Here is a 17,811-nt window from a genome sequence, read left to right on the forward strand (position 1 = left end):
GTCGTTGGATTCACTAGGAGTAAAGTCGCAATCAGTACTGAAAGTATCATTCAGCTCTTTGAGAAGTGATTACTGCATGTGTATGTGAATAGTCTCTCAAGCCTTTAACAGCTCTGCTGGTTTTATTAAATGCCAGCACAGCCAAGCCCAGCTTGTTGGCACAGTGTCATTATAAGCCTTTTATATGTTTTAGAGACACACACAAGCATTGGAAGCCAGTACAGCTTGTAGTGTCTTTTCCAGCACCAGGATGGTGTGTAAGGTAGAAGCGAGGAAGCTTCCTCCACTGTTCTGGAGAGAGAAAACTCTGCTCTTCTGTCTGGCAGAGCATCTCACCCTCCTCCTCCCCAACCCAAAACCCAACAACAAAAACTCCTGCCTTTGAAAGCACACCCAGATGGCTGAGTCTTGATTTCCAGAGCTGGGAGGAAAGCCTGAACGTGCTCTTGGATTCACCAAGTCCCTTCCTACGTGCTACTCTAACGTTCGAACAAACACAACAGGAACTTAGACCTGCCAAGTCGAACGGGGATTCAGAAAAATGGTCTCATCTCTGCCTTTCTCTAGAAGTGCTCCGAGACCATAATGATGGGCTCGATGTGTAATTGTCTAGATAGAGCCCCTTTGTTCGCACTTTGCAGGCTAAGCCACAGGACTCCTGTGAGGTGGGTATAAACTGGCTTTCCCAGGGTCCTCACAAGTCAGTGGGAGAACTGGGAATGGAACCCAGCAGCTGAGTTCCCAGCCCCCTTCCTCACCACTAGACATGGCCAGAATCATAGGAACTGGTTTGCTCTGGATTTTGAATGTTTGATTTATGAGCCAGTTCTGCTGTTTGCTTACAGATTGGTACACAGAACAGCCTGGAGCTCCTAGAAGATCCAAAAGCCGAGGTTGTGGATGAGATTGCTGCAAAACTTGGCCTGAGAAAGGTAGTGAGATGTTGTTGGCTAACGCGTGTCTGGGAGAAGGGGTTCTTGGGTCTCTATGCAGCAGTCACTCCTTCTCGCACCTGGCTTGACAGGGTAAAATGAAGGCTGGGCACATTTTGAAATCTAGCGTATGTTTACTGGGGCCAATAGCTCTTACGCTTCTAGGGGTTAAAGTAAAATAAGAATTTTTCTCTGTGCATAAATATTGAGCAGTACAGTGGGGCTGTTCTGCTCAACTCAACAGTCCTCTGTCTCGAAGGACATCAAAGGGATTAGAAGTTTCGCCTTGCTTTCCCCTCAGATAAACACATTCCGCAGCATCTCTGGCAGGTGCTAATTTGGCACAGTTGTGGTTTGAGTTTTCTCGTGGCTTTTATTCTTTCTTTGAGATGTTCTGTGGAGTTTTTTTGTGTTTTGGGGGATTTTTTCGGTCAGGATTCCAGCTATCAAAACCACAGTGCCTATCTCTCAGTATTCATTTGGGGCTATATGTGGCAAGAATTATCTTGTGTACAATTTTGATGTGGAGTTCAGCTTTTAGTCCTTTATTTCTCTTGTATCTGCAACCTGTCAGTGATTTAATCAAGACACATGGATTTCAGTGTCCTCTGTATGCAGATGACTTTCAGATCTATACTTAATTTTCCAGGCTGTCTGAGGGTATCACTCACTGTGCCATGCTACCACTAAGTATTGAATGTTCTGAGATTTTCTGATGTTGAATATTTTCAAGCTGGAGGTCTTGCTCAGAGGCAGGCGTACTCGCACGTCTGTGGTGAGCTCTGTTGCTCTCTCAAGATAAAATCTGTGTCTTACTGACAGTGTCTGAAGCAAAGAATCTGTGGATGTTATTTGACTCCAGTTTTTTCTTTGTTCCTCACATTGGGTCTGTTGAAATCACCAAGGTTAAGAATGCATAGTTACTGTTGGCTGCAGATCTGTAGTGCATGCTTCGTCTGTCTCATGGCCTCCCTGCGAGTGGGTAACAGCATTTCTTAGTTGAACGGCTTGATATTGTAGACGTGAGTTGCAAGGGAGGATTTGAATAAAGAGGGTATCTGTAGTATATGTGCAGTGAAAAGGCATGAATAAATTGCTGCTTTGAGCAGGGCAGGCTGGGATTGGGGATACATTAGAATTGAGTGGGAAATGTTAGCTTTATGTTAACGAGTGACTACTAGTGTCAGAAAATGAGATCACTGGTGTTGCTGATGCTCCTTCACTGTGAATATTGCACAGCAAATGGCTTTTTGCTGTGGGGGAGGTGAAGGAAGGCCTGCAGCCTCCAGGTTTTTCCATGAAAAAATTCCCCAGCAAGACATAAAGAACCGCAAGTCCTCTCGGCTGGCTAGCGGACACTGCAGATGTGTAAGTTGTGTTCAGATGAGCACGATGCAGCTGGGAGAGTAATTTTCATCAGGTGCCGCACAGCAGGCCCTCGCAGCTAGGTCCGAGGAACCTCTCGGTCGAGTGAAAGAGACTGCCTTTTTAAAAAAAACGGGGGGGGGGGTGTTTTGTTTCAATTCAAAGGTTGGCTGGATATTTACGGATCTGGTCTCTGAAGATACACGGAAGGGGACTGTTCGATACAGCAGAAACAAGGTGAGGAGCAAGAGCATCAGTAATTACTTTCTGTATTTATTGTTGTTTATGGAGCGTCATAAATGCAGGCTCTGCCCAGCAGAATCCTGCCCCGAAGAGCTGAAATGAAAGGTGCGAGTCGAGCCAATGCAGTGTAGGGTGGGTGTGTCTGTTGTAATTACAATGTTTCAGGGTACACCTGGGTCTTCAGAGGCATTTGAAGGGGTAGGAGTGTGATCAGTGAACGCTGATTGGGAGCCCGCCACAGGCATGGGAAGCAGCACGAAGTCTCCTTCCCCCACACCTGAGACAGAACGACTGATTAAGAGGCACTTTGGCAGAGTGTAGGGAGCAGGCGCAGGTTCACGTAAGGGGTGAGAGTTTGGTGAGCAAATCAGCATTGCCTCCTCTGAAGACTGCATTGCTGCCTGAACCTGAGTGCTTATAGTGCAGTGTACTGGTGACCCCCTTCACATAACAAGCCTCTGAGCGCGACCCCTCCTTGGAAATTAAAAACACTTTTTTATATATTGAACACCATTATACACAGGAGGCAAAGCGGGGTTTAGGGTGGAGGTTGACAGCACGTAACCCCCCATGTAATAACCTCGTGACCCCCTGAGGGGTCCCAACCCCCAGTTTGAGAACCCCTGATATACTGTAATATCTGAATGGCGCTTTTTATCTTCAGACTTCAACCTTCCTATGTCCCTGTGATGTAGATCAATATTATCCCTGTCTCCCAGATGGAGAAACTGAGGCACTGGGAGGTGAAATGATTTACCCAGGACCATACCATCCTGGACAGAACCAGGTTTAGGACTCTGGCCTTCCTGACTGCTAGTCCCCTGTATTCAATCCTTTACACCCTCTGTTTGTAGTATTCCATTCACAGCTTTCACAAATGCTTTACTCAGAAGCATATTTTTAACGAGGCATCTTCAGTTGCAGCCCAGTGAAATGAAGGTGGGGCACATCTCATAGCTCCATCATCTTGCTGTGTTTTGTTTTTATTTTTTCCTAGGATACGTATTTTTTAAGTGCAGAAGAGTGCATCACTGCTGGAAACTTTCAGAACCGGCATCCCAACATATGTCGCCTGTCTCCAGATGGCCACTTTGGATCCAAATTTGTCACTGTTATGGCTACAGGTATAAACTGGCACAGAGTTGCCCTTAAACCCTCGTTTCTCCTGGGATTCTCTCTTGTGGTCACCCCAAAGGAACATACACTTCTTCCCAATCAAGCTACAGACTGTCCTGACCACCTGAAATCTTTCAAACTGTCTCCCATCAGTCCTAGTAACAAGTTTTAGGTCATTCTCAAACCCATCAAGTAAAATAGATTTCCCTTACTCCATGTTCTAACTGTTCTTTTTCCAACTGTTTCTCTAGGCCCCTTCAGTGCAGTTAGGACCAATGGAGGGTACAGACACCCACCCCCACACACACTCTTACTTCACCTCCATAGAATTTTCAACCAGGAGTGGGGAAAAATTAGCATTAACAACAAATACCATATGGCCAAAGGGTGACTGCCTGTTTGTCTTTTAAATGTTACACCTGCTCTTGAGACTCCACGAAAGCAGCAGCCCGAGCCCCTGGGATAACATGCGTTAGGGGGCGTGGACTTGTGGAACTTGAGACCCGATTCATAAAGCAGATTTCAAGCAGTTGAATGCAATTGTGCTCCGGGAGGCCCTTCTCTGTCACGTGCCCCTTCTCTTTTTTAGTTACTTCTAGCTAATAGAGTTCTAATACCTAGTGCTTGCGTCACATGTCACATCTTCCGAGCACTCTGCACTCAGTAACAGCGGCCTCTCTCCAGGGAGATTAGGAATGAGTATTGGCTACATTACGAACTGAGACCCAGAGACGGTGACTGGCCGTGGGCTGCCGAGCCAGGACTTGAACTCCGGAGTTCTTTACTCCCTGCCCAGTGCTCAGTCCATTAGACCATGCTAATTAATCTCTTGTAAGTTTAGCTCCATAGGAAGGGTGAAGAGGCCAGAGTGCCAGTTAGAGCACTGCTGTGCATGAGAAGTGGCTTTGATTCCCATGCTCTTGCTACCCAGCAGTGGCGATGTATTCTAGACAATTTGGGGAACACCATTTTCTAACTCCCAAGGGTATTATGTACAGGCCCTGTAAACTGCAATGATGGAGGCTGCAGTACTGGTACACAAGAATTTTGGGGTCTTGAAAGTTACTTGTGATGGTTCACTGTAAAGCCAGGGACCTTTAATTCCCTCGTGTATCCATCAGTGAGAAACGGATCCTAGAAAAAACCCTTCAAAGTGAAATTCACAATCTTCCTAAGCGTGTGAAATGTTTTTGTCAACAAAATAAAATGTCTGAAGTAAAGCATCTTGCAGGCTTCTGTCACATGAGAATTTTTCAGAGCCCTTCTGAAGAGTACAGTAGAATACTCTGATGCACATGGCCAGTTCATGGAGGCATTGGCATGTGGTGGGGAAATTACAGCATTAAAAGTTCAATCTGCCATTCATCTCCAAGATGACACAGATGTATTCGTTTAAGGTTTCCCTGGGCCAGGTTCTGGGGTCTATTTTAAACAATGAAAAAAGCATGAATTCCACTGTAAAGAACTAAAGTGCAATAGGATATTGCCTCCTCTGAGCCCCAAGCTTTATAGATGTTTCTGGGGCCTTTTTCAGTAAAAGATCCATGTGACCAGACAGCTGCCTCACACATTCCGGGCCGCTAAACACATTAATCTTTTCTTACAAGATAAATGTGTATATCCCTTTTCAAACAAGGTGTTTTACTGAGGAAATGGTGGTTCCCTTTGTTCGGGCCTTCCTCGTGTCTTGGCCCATGTTTCTTTCTGGGAGTGTTTGCCCCAGAGCAGAGGGAGTCTGAGGCTAGGAAATGAATGTTTCCTTTCCTGATCATCTGGTCCAGATAATTTCATTCTGTTCTGTTCAATCAGCCCATCAGGTTTCTCTACAAGCACTTGGTTTGTTCCTTGTATGCAGTATAAATGTAAATGTGCGGTTTGCATCATCAACGTTGCCTTTTTAAGATCCCCTGCATGGATTAATTTCACTTCCCTTTGCAGCGTCCGGTGTCACACATTAGCAACACACTCTTACCATTTATATGTGCCTGATTTTCTCTCTGATATCTCATCGTGTTCTAATAGCGGACAGCCTGCTGATGCTTAAACTAGCCAAATTAAAGTACTGATTTTGTGATCCATGACAAAGCCACCTGAAGCTAGTGTCTTGGCTTCCGGTTTTGTGTATCAGAATTCCCCTGACCCATCCATTCCTGGCTGAGAAAATGTTATGCTTTTGCCCATAGTCCTGTTTGCCAGGTGATCAACCTAAGTTGTTATAGCCTGGAATTTGTTGTGTTGACCTTAATGCCTAGTGCACAGAAATAAAACAGGACAGCAGGAACCATAGTCCTGGTTTTAATTTTGGAGAGTGTTTCTGCTGAAGAGGGAGGCTTGAGGGCTTTGATGCTAGGTTGAAATCTTGGCCTAGTTAAATAAATGGCAAAACTCCCATTGACGTGAGTCCAGCCAGGGTTTCACCCCAGGAATTGATACTATTAGTTTAGCTGGGAAAATGCTCTTGAAGCTGGGTGAGGTATAAAGTAAATATAGGACGTTTATGGGACTCCATGTTTAAAAGTACTTCCTAATATAGCAAACCATGCACACAACTTGCATCAATATCTAAAGCCAATGTCATGTTTAACCTGGCTGTTTAAACCATAATGCTGTCCAGTGGGGACTTAGAAGAATAAGTCCATTCCTCCACTGGAGTGGTTTAAAAGTAACTTTCTGTTCTAGGTGGTCCCGACAACCAAGTCCACTTTGAGGGTTACCAAGTCTCTAATCAGTGCATGGCACTGGTACGGGATGAGTGCCTGCTGCCGTGCCGGGATGCACCGGAGCTCGGCTATGCGAAGGAGTCCAGCAGTGAGCAATATGTGCCTGACGTGTTCTATAAGGTAAGGGGTTAGGACTAAAGATAACAGCTGAAGTGTGTGTGTGAAAGAGGGTGTATGGGCTAGTTCTGCCGAGGGTCTGGAAGTCGATGTATCCAGCTCAGTGAAAGGACACTTTGAGGTTTTGAACTATTTTCGGTAGTAACCATTCACCGCGTGTCCACAGGAAGTAATTGTGTAAGCTCCATTTCCTCCTCCTAAAAGTGCTATTATGGTTCCCAGTGCAGTAGTAGCCATTGGCTATCTAGCCTATAAATGAGGTCTGCAGTGATCCACGTAGGGCCTGTAGCAGGCACTCTGAATTAACCACGTCTTCTGTGTTTATTGGCAGTGGCTGCCATGCTTCTGTGTTGACTTTTAATCCCCCGCTGAGTGTATTTGCTTCCTCCTCTCCCCAATTACATTTACACACAGAGTGCACTGAAGCAAATTGATGCACCAAGTTAAAGCCGCCATAAAAGCAGGTTCCTAACAAGATGGTGAGAATTTATTGTATTTAATACTTTTATAAGACACCTACGGAACAGCATCAGGCACTCTACAATAACACACTGAGCAGGAAAATGGAAAATAAGGCTCCGTCTGCCCAAATAGAGCGCCAGCCAGAGGAGAGAGACACCACGCATGCCCCAACCAAAGGGGAACAGTAGCCTGTGAGTACAAAGGCAGGGAAGGAAGGGGTTAGTAGACTTAAAAAAAAAAAAAAAAAAAAAAAAGTCAGGGACAGGAATATGGTCCATCTAACTCAGTATCCTGTCTCTGATAGTGGCCAGTCCCAGAGCTTCCAGGAGAGTGTACAGAACATAGCCACCTCTGTCTTCCCCTCTCAGCTCCTGGCAGTCAAAGGTTTAGGGTCACCCCAAGCATGGGGCTGCATCCCTGACCACGTTGGCTAATAGCCACTGATGGACCAACCCTCCATGAACTTATCTAGTTCTTTTTTGAATGCGGTTATACTTTTGGCTTTCACAGCATCCCCTGGGAATGAATTCCACAGCCCTGTCTTTTCTCTCTCTCGTGCTGCAGTTGGTGCCTGCTATTAGAGCCTTTCTCTTTGGTTGCATGATAAGCCTCAGAAGTCCCTCCTGATGCACAGTGGAGGCAACCTACTTTCAGAGCAGGAATCTACAAGAGGATTAGGCCATCAGAACTGCATGTGCAGTGTGGCATGCAAAAGCCCTGTCAGTAACTGGACTACTGCATGTATGGAGTCTGTAGTTTTTGTTAGAGATGAGTATTCCCTTTAGACATTCGTTCCTAGAGTTTTTCAAACCTCTTGCCTCTCCAGAATTGGGTTGGAAAGGTGAGAATAATGGTGCTGCTTCTCAGAAATCCTGTTTGCTGTGTTTTGGTGCTTCACAAACAGGGATGGAGAAAATTAAGTTAATGGAGATGCTTGCCAACGAATTGGCTATCCATCATCCAAGCCAGGTCTCTCATCTTTGTTTATATCTGACGTTCGTGATCTGGTCTGCTTGTGGCACTTCCTGTTTGAGAAGTGTCAGCTAGGCCAGGCTGCCTTGCTTGGCGCTGTTAAAACGAGGGCAGCGTTCACCATCGATAGCAAATCTTGCAGGAACACTTTTGTGTGCCCCAGTTGGTGCTGAGTGAAGTTCAGGAAACTGCTGATGGGTGAGCTACTCTGCACGTTTTTTTCCTGTCAATACCACACTATTGGTTTGCCCTGATGCCACCTGAAATTGTGAAACACCTTCCAGCCACATCTCTTCATCGCTCTAGCAGGCTTTCCCCACGTGTGGTGCTTGCAAAGTGTGTTCTCACCAATGAAGCTGATTCTAAGTCCCCACCACAACAACATACAGGCAATTCCCAAAGGGTGCCCAGATGGCCCACTGAGGGTCTCACTGGGACCTTGTCAGGTGGCCAGGGGCAATGCCTAATTTGAATAAATAAAGCTGGTGCAATTGTGCTTGTCTTGAATGTGAAGGTGCAGCTCATGCTGACTGCGGATCCCCGCCTGGAGTGTTCCATCTCAGAAGGCAAAGACTTGACTCGGGTCCAGGAAGAGCATCGCATTGGCCACAGCCCATGTCTCCGGGTCCAGAGCCATTGTAGTGCCGCACTTTAATGAGATGTTCAGAGTCGCGAGAAACCAGTGTATTTTCTAGCAAGTTCTAAATTCCACTTTTTAACCCGAATTGATGGAGGTAAACAAAATGCTCCCAGATTACTTCAGAGTTCTGTGGAAATGTCCATGAACCAGTGATTCATTGGGTCAGTCTTCAGATTATTTCAAATGTTTTATAACTTGGACCCATAATTGCCTCTTTCATTATGTGCTTTAGGACGGCTTGAGGGGTGCTGTGGTGGGTGTAGTTGTCCTTTGAATTCAAACATGTTTGGCTGCAGTATCTTTACTTTTTCTGGAACATTTTTAAACTGATGGGAAGCTTAGTCACTTCTGGGTTTAAAGACCATTTGGGTCTCATTAAATGCAAAAAGGCCTGAGGTCAGAGACACTACCTCATAGTCACTGGGTGTGTGACAGCAAGCTTGGCGAAGCATTGCTTAAGCATTTTGTTGGGAGCAAGAGTCCTGAGTAGGTTTGACCTTGCAGTGAGAAGACAAAGATGGTTAGTAATGTAACACCCTGGCCACTCCTGTCAGCACAATAGCAGGAGCATTGTCCAGCTTGATAATTAGTCTGCCTACCTTTACTCTTCAGCCTTTTGCGTCCTGCCCTGAGCTGTCATGCAGGGTTGCTGTGTGCTCTTAAGCAGCTGCCACATTTCACCTCAGTTGGCTGTTTCACTGGTGAGCAAGAATAATCCATATATGTAGTGTGTGGATCAGCTTGAAAAGCACTTTAGCATGAAAGGGGCTATATTAATGTAAGTTTATTGTGATGGTTGGATGAGAACCAAGAAGCCAATGTTTGTATAGTGTAGAATATATTTATAGAACAATTTAGCATCCGAGTGTGGGAGGGGAACTATTACATTCCGGTCTCCACTAGTTGCATAAAGGAGTAGATGCATTTTAAATTCCTGCCAGTAGGAAAAGGTGATGTTTGTAAAACTGGAGAAGTAGAAAGCTGCAAGTGTACTGCAATCTGCTTGTCACATAAGGAAAAGATCTTGTATCTTTGCTCTTAGTGTCCTCTTTAGTTTTGAAATGACTTAAGAAATGTCTCTGAATTAGTAATGCTGCAGAAATAGAAGCCTATGTCAGGGATCAAAGCCATACAGCTGGGAGAAATTAGTGAGAGTGTTACAGGTTCGAGGACTCTGGCAAGCAGGCAAAGAGGTGCTTCAAGGCAAAATAACAGCTCTCTTCACTCATCAAGGCTTTCTTGTATGGCGCACATCAAGATGCATTTGTGGAATGGGGTCAGAGGCTAGTATGCCCCTCAGTGTGTTACAGCTGTTGCTGAAAATAAGGTTCCCATGTGAACCAGTGTGACTCATCTCAATGTTCTATCAGCTGGAGACATGTCTTAAATATCATGAAAACAGGAAAACTGATGGCACCAGATTTGCTCTGTTTCATAAACCAAAGCATTTTTCCTTAGCCGCTTGCCTAATGATTCCTGTATGTATTTACCTTTCTCTTTGTATTGGCCTCTTGCCCTGCTACTCACAGAAACCATCCGAATAGCACTGGTAGCATGGCACTTTCTCTGAGTGGATATTCAGTCCATGGGGTGTGAAAGCTGGAAATGTGTTCTGGAGTGAAAATCGGGGGCTTTCGGGACCAGGAATATAAATTATTCTGCTAAATAATTTTCTCATCGTGATCAACTCAAAAGGAAAAACCATCCCACTGGTAAACCCAGCGGTTCAAGGTGCGGGATTCGTGAGGACTATCAGGTGTTGCAGTGCAACATTCTGTGTTATTACGATGTTGCAGAAAGGCTGGTTAGCACTTCTCAACAACAATAACTCCACGCAAATCTGCTAAAGGTGCCTTCTCTTCTCAATATGCAGACACACAATGGCTGTAATTATGATGGTAACCATTCTGTCCTCTAGCACGAGAGACCACGGTATTGTTAACCTCCTCCTCAGTTCATTTTCCAGCAGTATGGGCAGGCTAAAGATTTCACTTTGTATCAGGACTGCAGAAGACTTGGGTTTATCCTAATAGGTTAGAAGTCCCTGCCCTCTGTCTCCTCACTGTTTTTGTGTGTTTCTGGGAAGTAAATAAGTGCATCTATCCAGCTTGTTTAAGCTAGGAATGTCACTTAAACATTGGGGGCCTGATATTGGGATTGAAGTGAGTGGGATCTGTGAGTGCTCAGCACCTTTGGAAATTTGATGGTGTATGTATCCTTACGGTCGTCTGTGTGCTTTGTGCTGATGTTCATTGCTGCGCATTGTGTGTGAGTGCCGCAAACTCTTCAAGCTGTCTTGAGCTAATCCGCAGAATTCATGGCTTTCAATTAGCAAGCTGTGTCATTTTGTTGCGAACCCCAGGCTGCAGCGCTGGCTTGAAGTCAGTGGTAGTACTGCAGGACTCTAGCTTTAGGCTTATTTCATGGATGTCTCAATGGTCCATCAGGTGGAGCAAAAAAATGCGAGAGCTGAGTTTTATGGACCCTTTGAAGTAGTCATGGGTTGGTACTTTTGTGGGACTTGGTTCTCCTGTTAACTTTAGGCAAATACGTGGGATCTCAGCACAAACAAGATGTCATCCTTAGAGTGCTCTGGGATGGGAAAAGATTAATGACACTTGTGTTACAAAAGGGACATTTCCCCTCATGCTGGAGATCAGTGGGTTTGGTCTTTGCATTTGGGTGACTGCTCAGCCTCATGCAGAGTCAGCCGCGAGAAGCATCAGCTGTTCAACTTTCGTTCCAGTTCCAGCTCTGGAAAACCCCACTCCATCCAGCTCTTGGAGGGACTTGACAGCATTTTGCTGTTTTTTATTAAGGCCGAATGGGATTACCAAGCCCAGTTTCTCCTAGCCCAATACCAGTCTCGGACTGGACTGTGTTACAGGTGCTCAATATATAAATTCCTTTCCTCCTGCCTGATGAGTGTTACATACAACACAACTGCACCTCTGGCCTTCGTTAGAGGAATCCCTGCAGGTTATGACGATGGGAATTCTCTGAGCAACCAAAACATGGAGGAAAGTTCTCGTAAGTGGAGAAAAGCGTGCTCTGCAATCCGTTTTTTGTTCTTCCTTTAAAACTTGCAGAAGGGTGCTGCGGTGGCTGCTCCCTCCGGCCATTGCTCGGGAGCGGCTAGAGAATGGACCGGGGGGTGTTTCCATCTTAATCTTAACAAACCTCATATCACAAAGGTTCTCCTCTTGTGCATGCCTTTGTTTTGTGGGAGGAGCTTCCCTGAGTATAGAGTCCTCTGTCCCCAGCCAAGGATAGTTGTGAGGGAGGATGGAAGGACACTGGGTTTATTCTTCTTGCAGATGCTTGCCACACCTAGAGAGTTCCCAGCAGTGAGAGACTTGATAGATGTTCAAAGGTCACCCTGTCTCAGCTGGTGGGGGAGAGCCGTCCTACGGTAGCCACCTGGTCTGTACCAGGAAATGCTTCTGCCTCTAAGTGAGTAAAAAGCACATGGCAGTCCTTAGCACAGTTCAGAAAATTGCCTAGTTCTGTGCCCGTAGCAGTTTGGCTAAGATTAAATAATCAAAAGCAGGCCCCATGGACTTTTACAGCGTCTTGAGTGAGTGAGTTCTCATTAGAATGCCATTGCGATTGGGAGTGAAATGTCTGTTCCTAGGTCTGCGCTAAGAGGAAGCGTGTGCATGTAATATGCTCCTAATACCCGCTTGTATTGGCCTTCTCCAAGCTGTGCGCGTTGGAGCTGGGAGAGGTTTCCTTCAGTCTCAGAAATATCCAGTGGGAGCCCGCAGCGTGGCTCAGTGGAGACAGCTCTGGACAAGGAGTCAGGACTCTCCGGGGTTCTGCTCCCAGTGCTGTCGCTGACCTGCTGTGTGAGCGTAGGCAGGTCTTTCACCTCTGCCTCAGATTTCCCACCTGTGGCACGAGGATGCCGCTTACCTTCGTAGTGTAACTCTGAGATCTACAGGCGAAAAGCGCGAGGTAGGAGCTGAGTCATAGTGTACTCAAAACCCCAAATAAACTTGGTCTAATTCTGAAGCAACATAAACAGTGTGAACTGAGGGAAGATCTGATCATGAGGGAAAATATCATCAGTGTAAATGAGTCTCCATATGAAAAGGTTCTTCCCTGGGAGAATAAGGAGTCCTGGTCCATTTGTTGTACATAGACCCCAGGAGCCTCAGCCATGGACCAGGACCCCATGGCGCTAGGCGCTGTACAAACACAGAGACAGTCCCTGTTGCAAGGACAGTCTGAGTGTAAGACAAGAGATAATAGATGGATACAGACAGAGAGGGGAACACAAGTGGGATGATACTGGGCAGCGTGGTAGGTGGTCTCAGATCACTAGCAGTCCAATTTGCTGTCAAGTTTTTTTTGTAGGCATCATGGCAAAGGCGAGTTTGGAGTATCGCCCTCACCCTTAGCGTGTGGCTGATCGTACGTACGTTGGTCCATCACGACTCAGAATCTGAACCCTTCCCGAGCTGTCCTCTCCCCGCTGCAAGCCTGCAGCCAGCTTGCCAGCAGAAGCATGAGAAAGTTGAGAGGAACTTCCTTGGTTAATGATATTTCTCCGCGCCGATGGATTAATCATTTTCCTATTGGGAGACAGAAGCTGCAGTACCATTAGGTCAAACTGTGGGGATTGCAGGAGCTGATCTCCACTCCTGTCTCTAGGATGATTCATTGCCCAATTCCTCTGGGGCCTATTGCTTGATTCTTGTCCAGACAGTGAGTAGAATTTGAGCCTTCATTAACTCCTTGCTGCCCTCCATTTGGAGCTGTGGCTGCTAAGCAGAGCACATGGCATTGCCTGGCACTGGGAATCCGGGAGTCCCGAGTTACAGGAATAGGATACCACATATGTGATAAAGGCTGCTAGGGCTCTGGTGACTGCCAAATTTGGAGTGATCTCGTAGCAATCCTCCCAGCTTGACATTTGTTAAGCTATAAAATGTAACTGCCTAATAAAACTGTACATGTGGGGAGGAGGAAGGTGCCTACTTGGTTCCACAGGGAGGGAGGCACAGACACTTCCTTTAGCTGGGGGATGTTAGGTGTCAATTTGGTAGTAACAATTTTAGAAAATATCTTTCAGGCCTTAGTAGCATGACATTAAAAAGAAGGCTTTTATCATGGAAATCCCCAGAGGGGAAGATTAAAGCGAACAGGTGCTGGAAAAATGTTTCTGCATATTAGAACTTAATTAGATTTGAAAATGAATTCCAGATGGGCTAATTATGTGTGAGTTGTTGCAGGTTCTTTCTTGCAGGGGCAGGAGAGTGTTTGAGGAACTGATGTAGCTTGATTGGATCTGATTCCTAATTCTTGCAGTATTGCTGAGCTCTAGACACGGATTGGCTTTCGGGCCCTGTGATCCCTCTGAAAAGGCTCCATGTCTCCTGCTGCTGCTGTCAGAGCCAGGGAGATCTAAGGCCACAAGCAACCAGGCTTGTTGCTAAAATAACCACGGGGCCAACAACCTGTCACGTTCAAGGAGAAATGATTCTTATCAGAATTACTTGTAAAGGAAACTTCAAAGACGGGACGGTTGATTCTACAAAGGGGAAACTATTTCCAGGGACACATGGTGTTGGGGTGCCATTGGCTTCTACAAGCAAAGTCGCGTGCCAAAGCATGCTTGAGCGTGTGGGCACTGTCCAGAGCGACTGCAGGGGGTGCTGGCCACAGTGCTGCATGTTTCTGATATATCAATCCTACAGTGGTGGTTCTCAACCTGCAGGCCACTTGCTGCCCAATCAGCACACAGCTGCGGCCCATGTGACACCCTCCGGGCCGTACAGGTAGTATATTGATATTGTGTGGCTGCAGCTGAGAGGTGCGTATGTGGCCCACAGTGGTTGAGAATCACTGTACTAGAGTAACTGAGTAGCGGCATATTCAGAGGCAGAAAATGTAGCTTTTAAAGGGACAATGTTATCTGTGAGTGTCTCTCTGAAGTGTTTGGCTTGCTGGCTCTGTTTTAGGAGTGCTTCACAAAACCCCCTCTGTCTGCAGTGTGGGACAATTTCATGGCCTTTTTACAGCTTTCCCCAGGAAGTAAATTGAGCATGCCGGAGCAAGAGCCATGTATGAGTCTGCGTGTGTGCCAGGGGCGAGAGCCGTGTATGAGTCTGTGTAACTGTCATGGGCCCTGCCTCCCAGCCACGCTGAGAGAGCTCAGCAACTGAACTTTTCCTAAGGTCTGTGACTGGAAATCATGGGGGTGTGATTTATGTGTGGCTTGATGAATGATTTATATCACGTGAAGGGATGATTTAGGTAGAAAACACAGTCCCCTCTGACAGAATCTGTAATGAAAAGAGTCAGTTCTTATTCATTTATTTCTGAAGCTGTTTGAACTCAGCGTGTTTGACATAAATCAAGTCTAATTGTCATTTCATGATTAATGAACATATGCTGGCCATTTTTCTTCATAATTAAACTTTATGTTCAATTCATCTGACAAAGCAAAACAAGTTTTGGCTTTGGCAGATTGCATGGTTTTTCCAGGTCTGTGTATTTAAGAAAAAGTGGCGGGTTTTCCAATGGCCGTGAATAGACCTGCTGGGCACAAGCGCTCGTAATTTGCGTGGAGACTCCAGCGTGTTGACCTGACAGTTCAGCCTGTGCAGAAAGTCAGTTTTGTGTCCAGCTGTGGTGTAAAGGGGACATTTCACTAGGAACACGGCACCTTTTGGCTTGTCTGCTTCAAACGTCAACTGAGACCTGGGGTGGAATTATCTGAGAAGCAGGGAAGCTGTTTGAAGGGCAGCTATCGTGTCCAGCGTTGCCTCATCTGCAGGAACAGCTCCACATCTGCCCTTCGAACAGTAACTTAGCACCCAACAAAATGACAGAGGAAAATGAATAGCTGTCTGTGTCTTTCCTAAATCTGAAAAACAATCCCAATAGTTTAGAAGTTGCCAGTCTATCCGGGTGTTCCAACTCAGGGATCCATATTGTCTACACCAGCCCCATCCAGTTCACTAACTGTGCTCTTCTTATTTCAGGACATAGACAAGTTTGGCAACGAGATCACTCAGCTGGCTCGCCCGCTCCCTGTCGAGTACCTAATCATAGATGTAAGTACTCGCTGCAGTGTTTGCTCATTTGCAGCTGGCTGTAGAATCAAGGCAGAGTTCCTTTCGCACCACCGAACCTTCTGAAAAGTCCACAAGGTCTGAAGGTTTTAACTCGAGTTTGCTTTCTTTAAACAGTTCTTCAAACCTGGGAGTGCAACAGGCAGCAGGCTTTTGCGTGAGTGCAGCACTCTGGGATGGGTGGTGATGTGATGCCAGAGAAATGCATTTACTTCTCCAAAAGGCGCTTCTTGGAGTGCCTTACTGCTATTATGAAACAGAATGTATCCATAAAATGAAGGAAGCAGTAAGCCCCATGGACATGCTGGGCATTAAATCACTGGGAGCTAATTAGAAAGCTCCAGTTCTCTTTCATAGCAGTGATTAAGAACACTGCTCATTCCAGTGATCAGCAAGCTGGATTTGTACTAAGAAAAGGCTACAGCTCCTGCATTGCCAATTCCTAATGCTTTCATGTTGGAGAAGGAATCCTAGTTGCAGTTCTGTGTTCAGGTCCCATCTGCCCACCATCGAATGTGTCCCCTCAGGGAGCAGCGTTGTTTCTTGGGCTATGCAGCCTTGAGTGTTGGGAGCCAAAGGGCAACTGGTCTGAGAGCCCTGCCTTGTTTAGGAAGTGTTGCCAATGCACTTGGGAGCAGCGTTAAAACTCTGCTTTCAAACTGTCTTTCAACTTTAATGGGGGCCTTTCCTGGTTGGGAGCCTGGGAGGCAGATCATTCAGATGACAGAAAATATTGCGGGAGTGGAGGTGGTGCCACTAATGATTAAATCCGTTCAAAGCACTGGTCCACTCCAGCTGCTGCTTGTGTGAATGCGAATGTCCCAAGCACTGCCCCAGGAAAGCCCAGATGTGGGGAAGCAGGTGGGCTGGAAACCAATACTCACTCTTCTTCTCTGTTGTTTTTTTTCTGTGGGGTGTGTCACTTATCAAAGCCGTGTTGGGCTGAAGACTTTGACACGTGATTCATGCAGTGAAAAGTTGTGTTTGGAACAATGGGACCCATTGTGTGGAGCCTGTAGACGTTCCATTCCAATTGACAGCACTGGAATGTATTTGTTACCCCAGCAGTAAAGGCATCTGGTTTCGGGCTACCTGGGGTGTAATTAAGATGAAAACAGATTGACAGAACATGCACTTAGGAGGAGTCTGGAATGATGGAAAACTGAATTTCTGAAGTATCTTTTAAAAAAAAATACTAACCAAGTATTTTTCTGGTTAATATTGCAAGGGGTGTTAGTTCTGCATCTTTGATGTCAGCTACAAACTGCACACACATCCCTGATTGAAAAGCTCTTTTTTTATAAGACTTTAATAGCCATAGAATCAGAGTCTGAAGGCACCTTGCTGGCCTGCACATTCTTGTGGCCCACCTGCCACCCTCCTTCCAAGTGATGTAAGCAGCAAAGAGGAGGAATATTAGTGAGTCCCAGGACAGTGCGTGTAAAGCTCAATTTAACAAAATGCACAAGGCCAGACAAGGACGGCAAAGGGTTTGTTTGAGCCCAGCTTGGCTCAGTTCCAGAGTCCACTTGCTCGCATGGGATTTCTGAGCATCTGGCAAAGTCCCCACCAATCCAGTGACAGGATGGGGGGCCTGGGCGAGCTGACCAAAGCGTGTATCGCTGGCAGGGGACGCCAGGGGTAGGAGGAGACGGGGAAACCCTGCATCAGAGAGGGTCTCGTCCTTTGCTGGAATGGCTGATTCCAGTGGCAGAAGGTTGCACGAGATTAGAGACAGGCGGGAGATCCTCCTTGGATGCTCAAGCAGTTGAGGAGTCACTTACCATTGGGTAAAAGCTTGTATCAGCGTCAGTGCTTTTGATGCTCTTTCTAATGTATTGACTGTGCACTGCACTGAAGCACCTCGTGTTGCTAAAAGGTGTCAGACTGGACTGATACAAATGGCAAAAACCACATTCTCGATAAGACACCAACTTTCTGGTTCCTTAATCTTCCTTGGCAAGAAATCAAGGAACCGCATTTGTATTCCGTTCACTTGCCATAAGTTCTCCTTCCCCAACACGCTGTGTGTGACAAAGCACCCCTCTATCCAGTGGTGTTCAAAACCTGCACCCTGGCCAGGTGATAACCGCGCCAAACCAGGAGGGGGCGCTCCTGTAACCTCACTGGCTTAGACTATTGGTTAGGGCCAGGTTGCATGG

At 46.3% G+C, this 17,811-nt stretch overlaps 1 protein-coding gene across 1 annotated transcript in view; it reads left to right on the plus strand.

Annotated features, from left to right (window-relative positions):
* Nucleotides 1-17,811, plus strand: part of NPLOC4 (NPL4 homolog, ubiquitin recognition factor) — a 42,192-nt gene that overhangs the window by 17,283 nt on the left and 7,098 nt on the right. The window contains exons 9-13 of the mRNA XM_039501450.1: nt 846-932; nt 2,463-2,534; nt 3,538-3,664; nt 6,336-6,496; nt 15,560-15,631. Coding sequence (XP_039357384.1) covers nt 846-932; nt 2,463-2,534; nt 3,538-3,664; nt 6,336-6,496; nt 15,560-15,631 — 519 coding nt within the window. The remainder of the gene's footprint in view (nt 1-845; nt 933-2,462; nt 2,535-3,537; nt 3,665-6,335; nt 6,497-15,559; nt 15,632-17,811) is intronic.

The sequence above is a fragment of the Mauremys reevesii genome, linkage group 15 (assembly GCF_016161935.1).
Source record: "Mauremys reevesii isolate NIE-2019 linkage group 15, ASM1616193v1, whole genome shotgun sequence".
NCBI lineage: Eukaryota > Metazoa > Chordata > Testudines > Geoemydidae > Mauremys > Mauremys reevesii.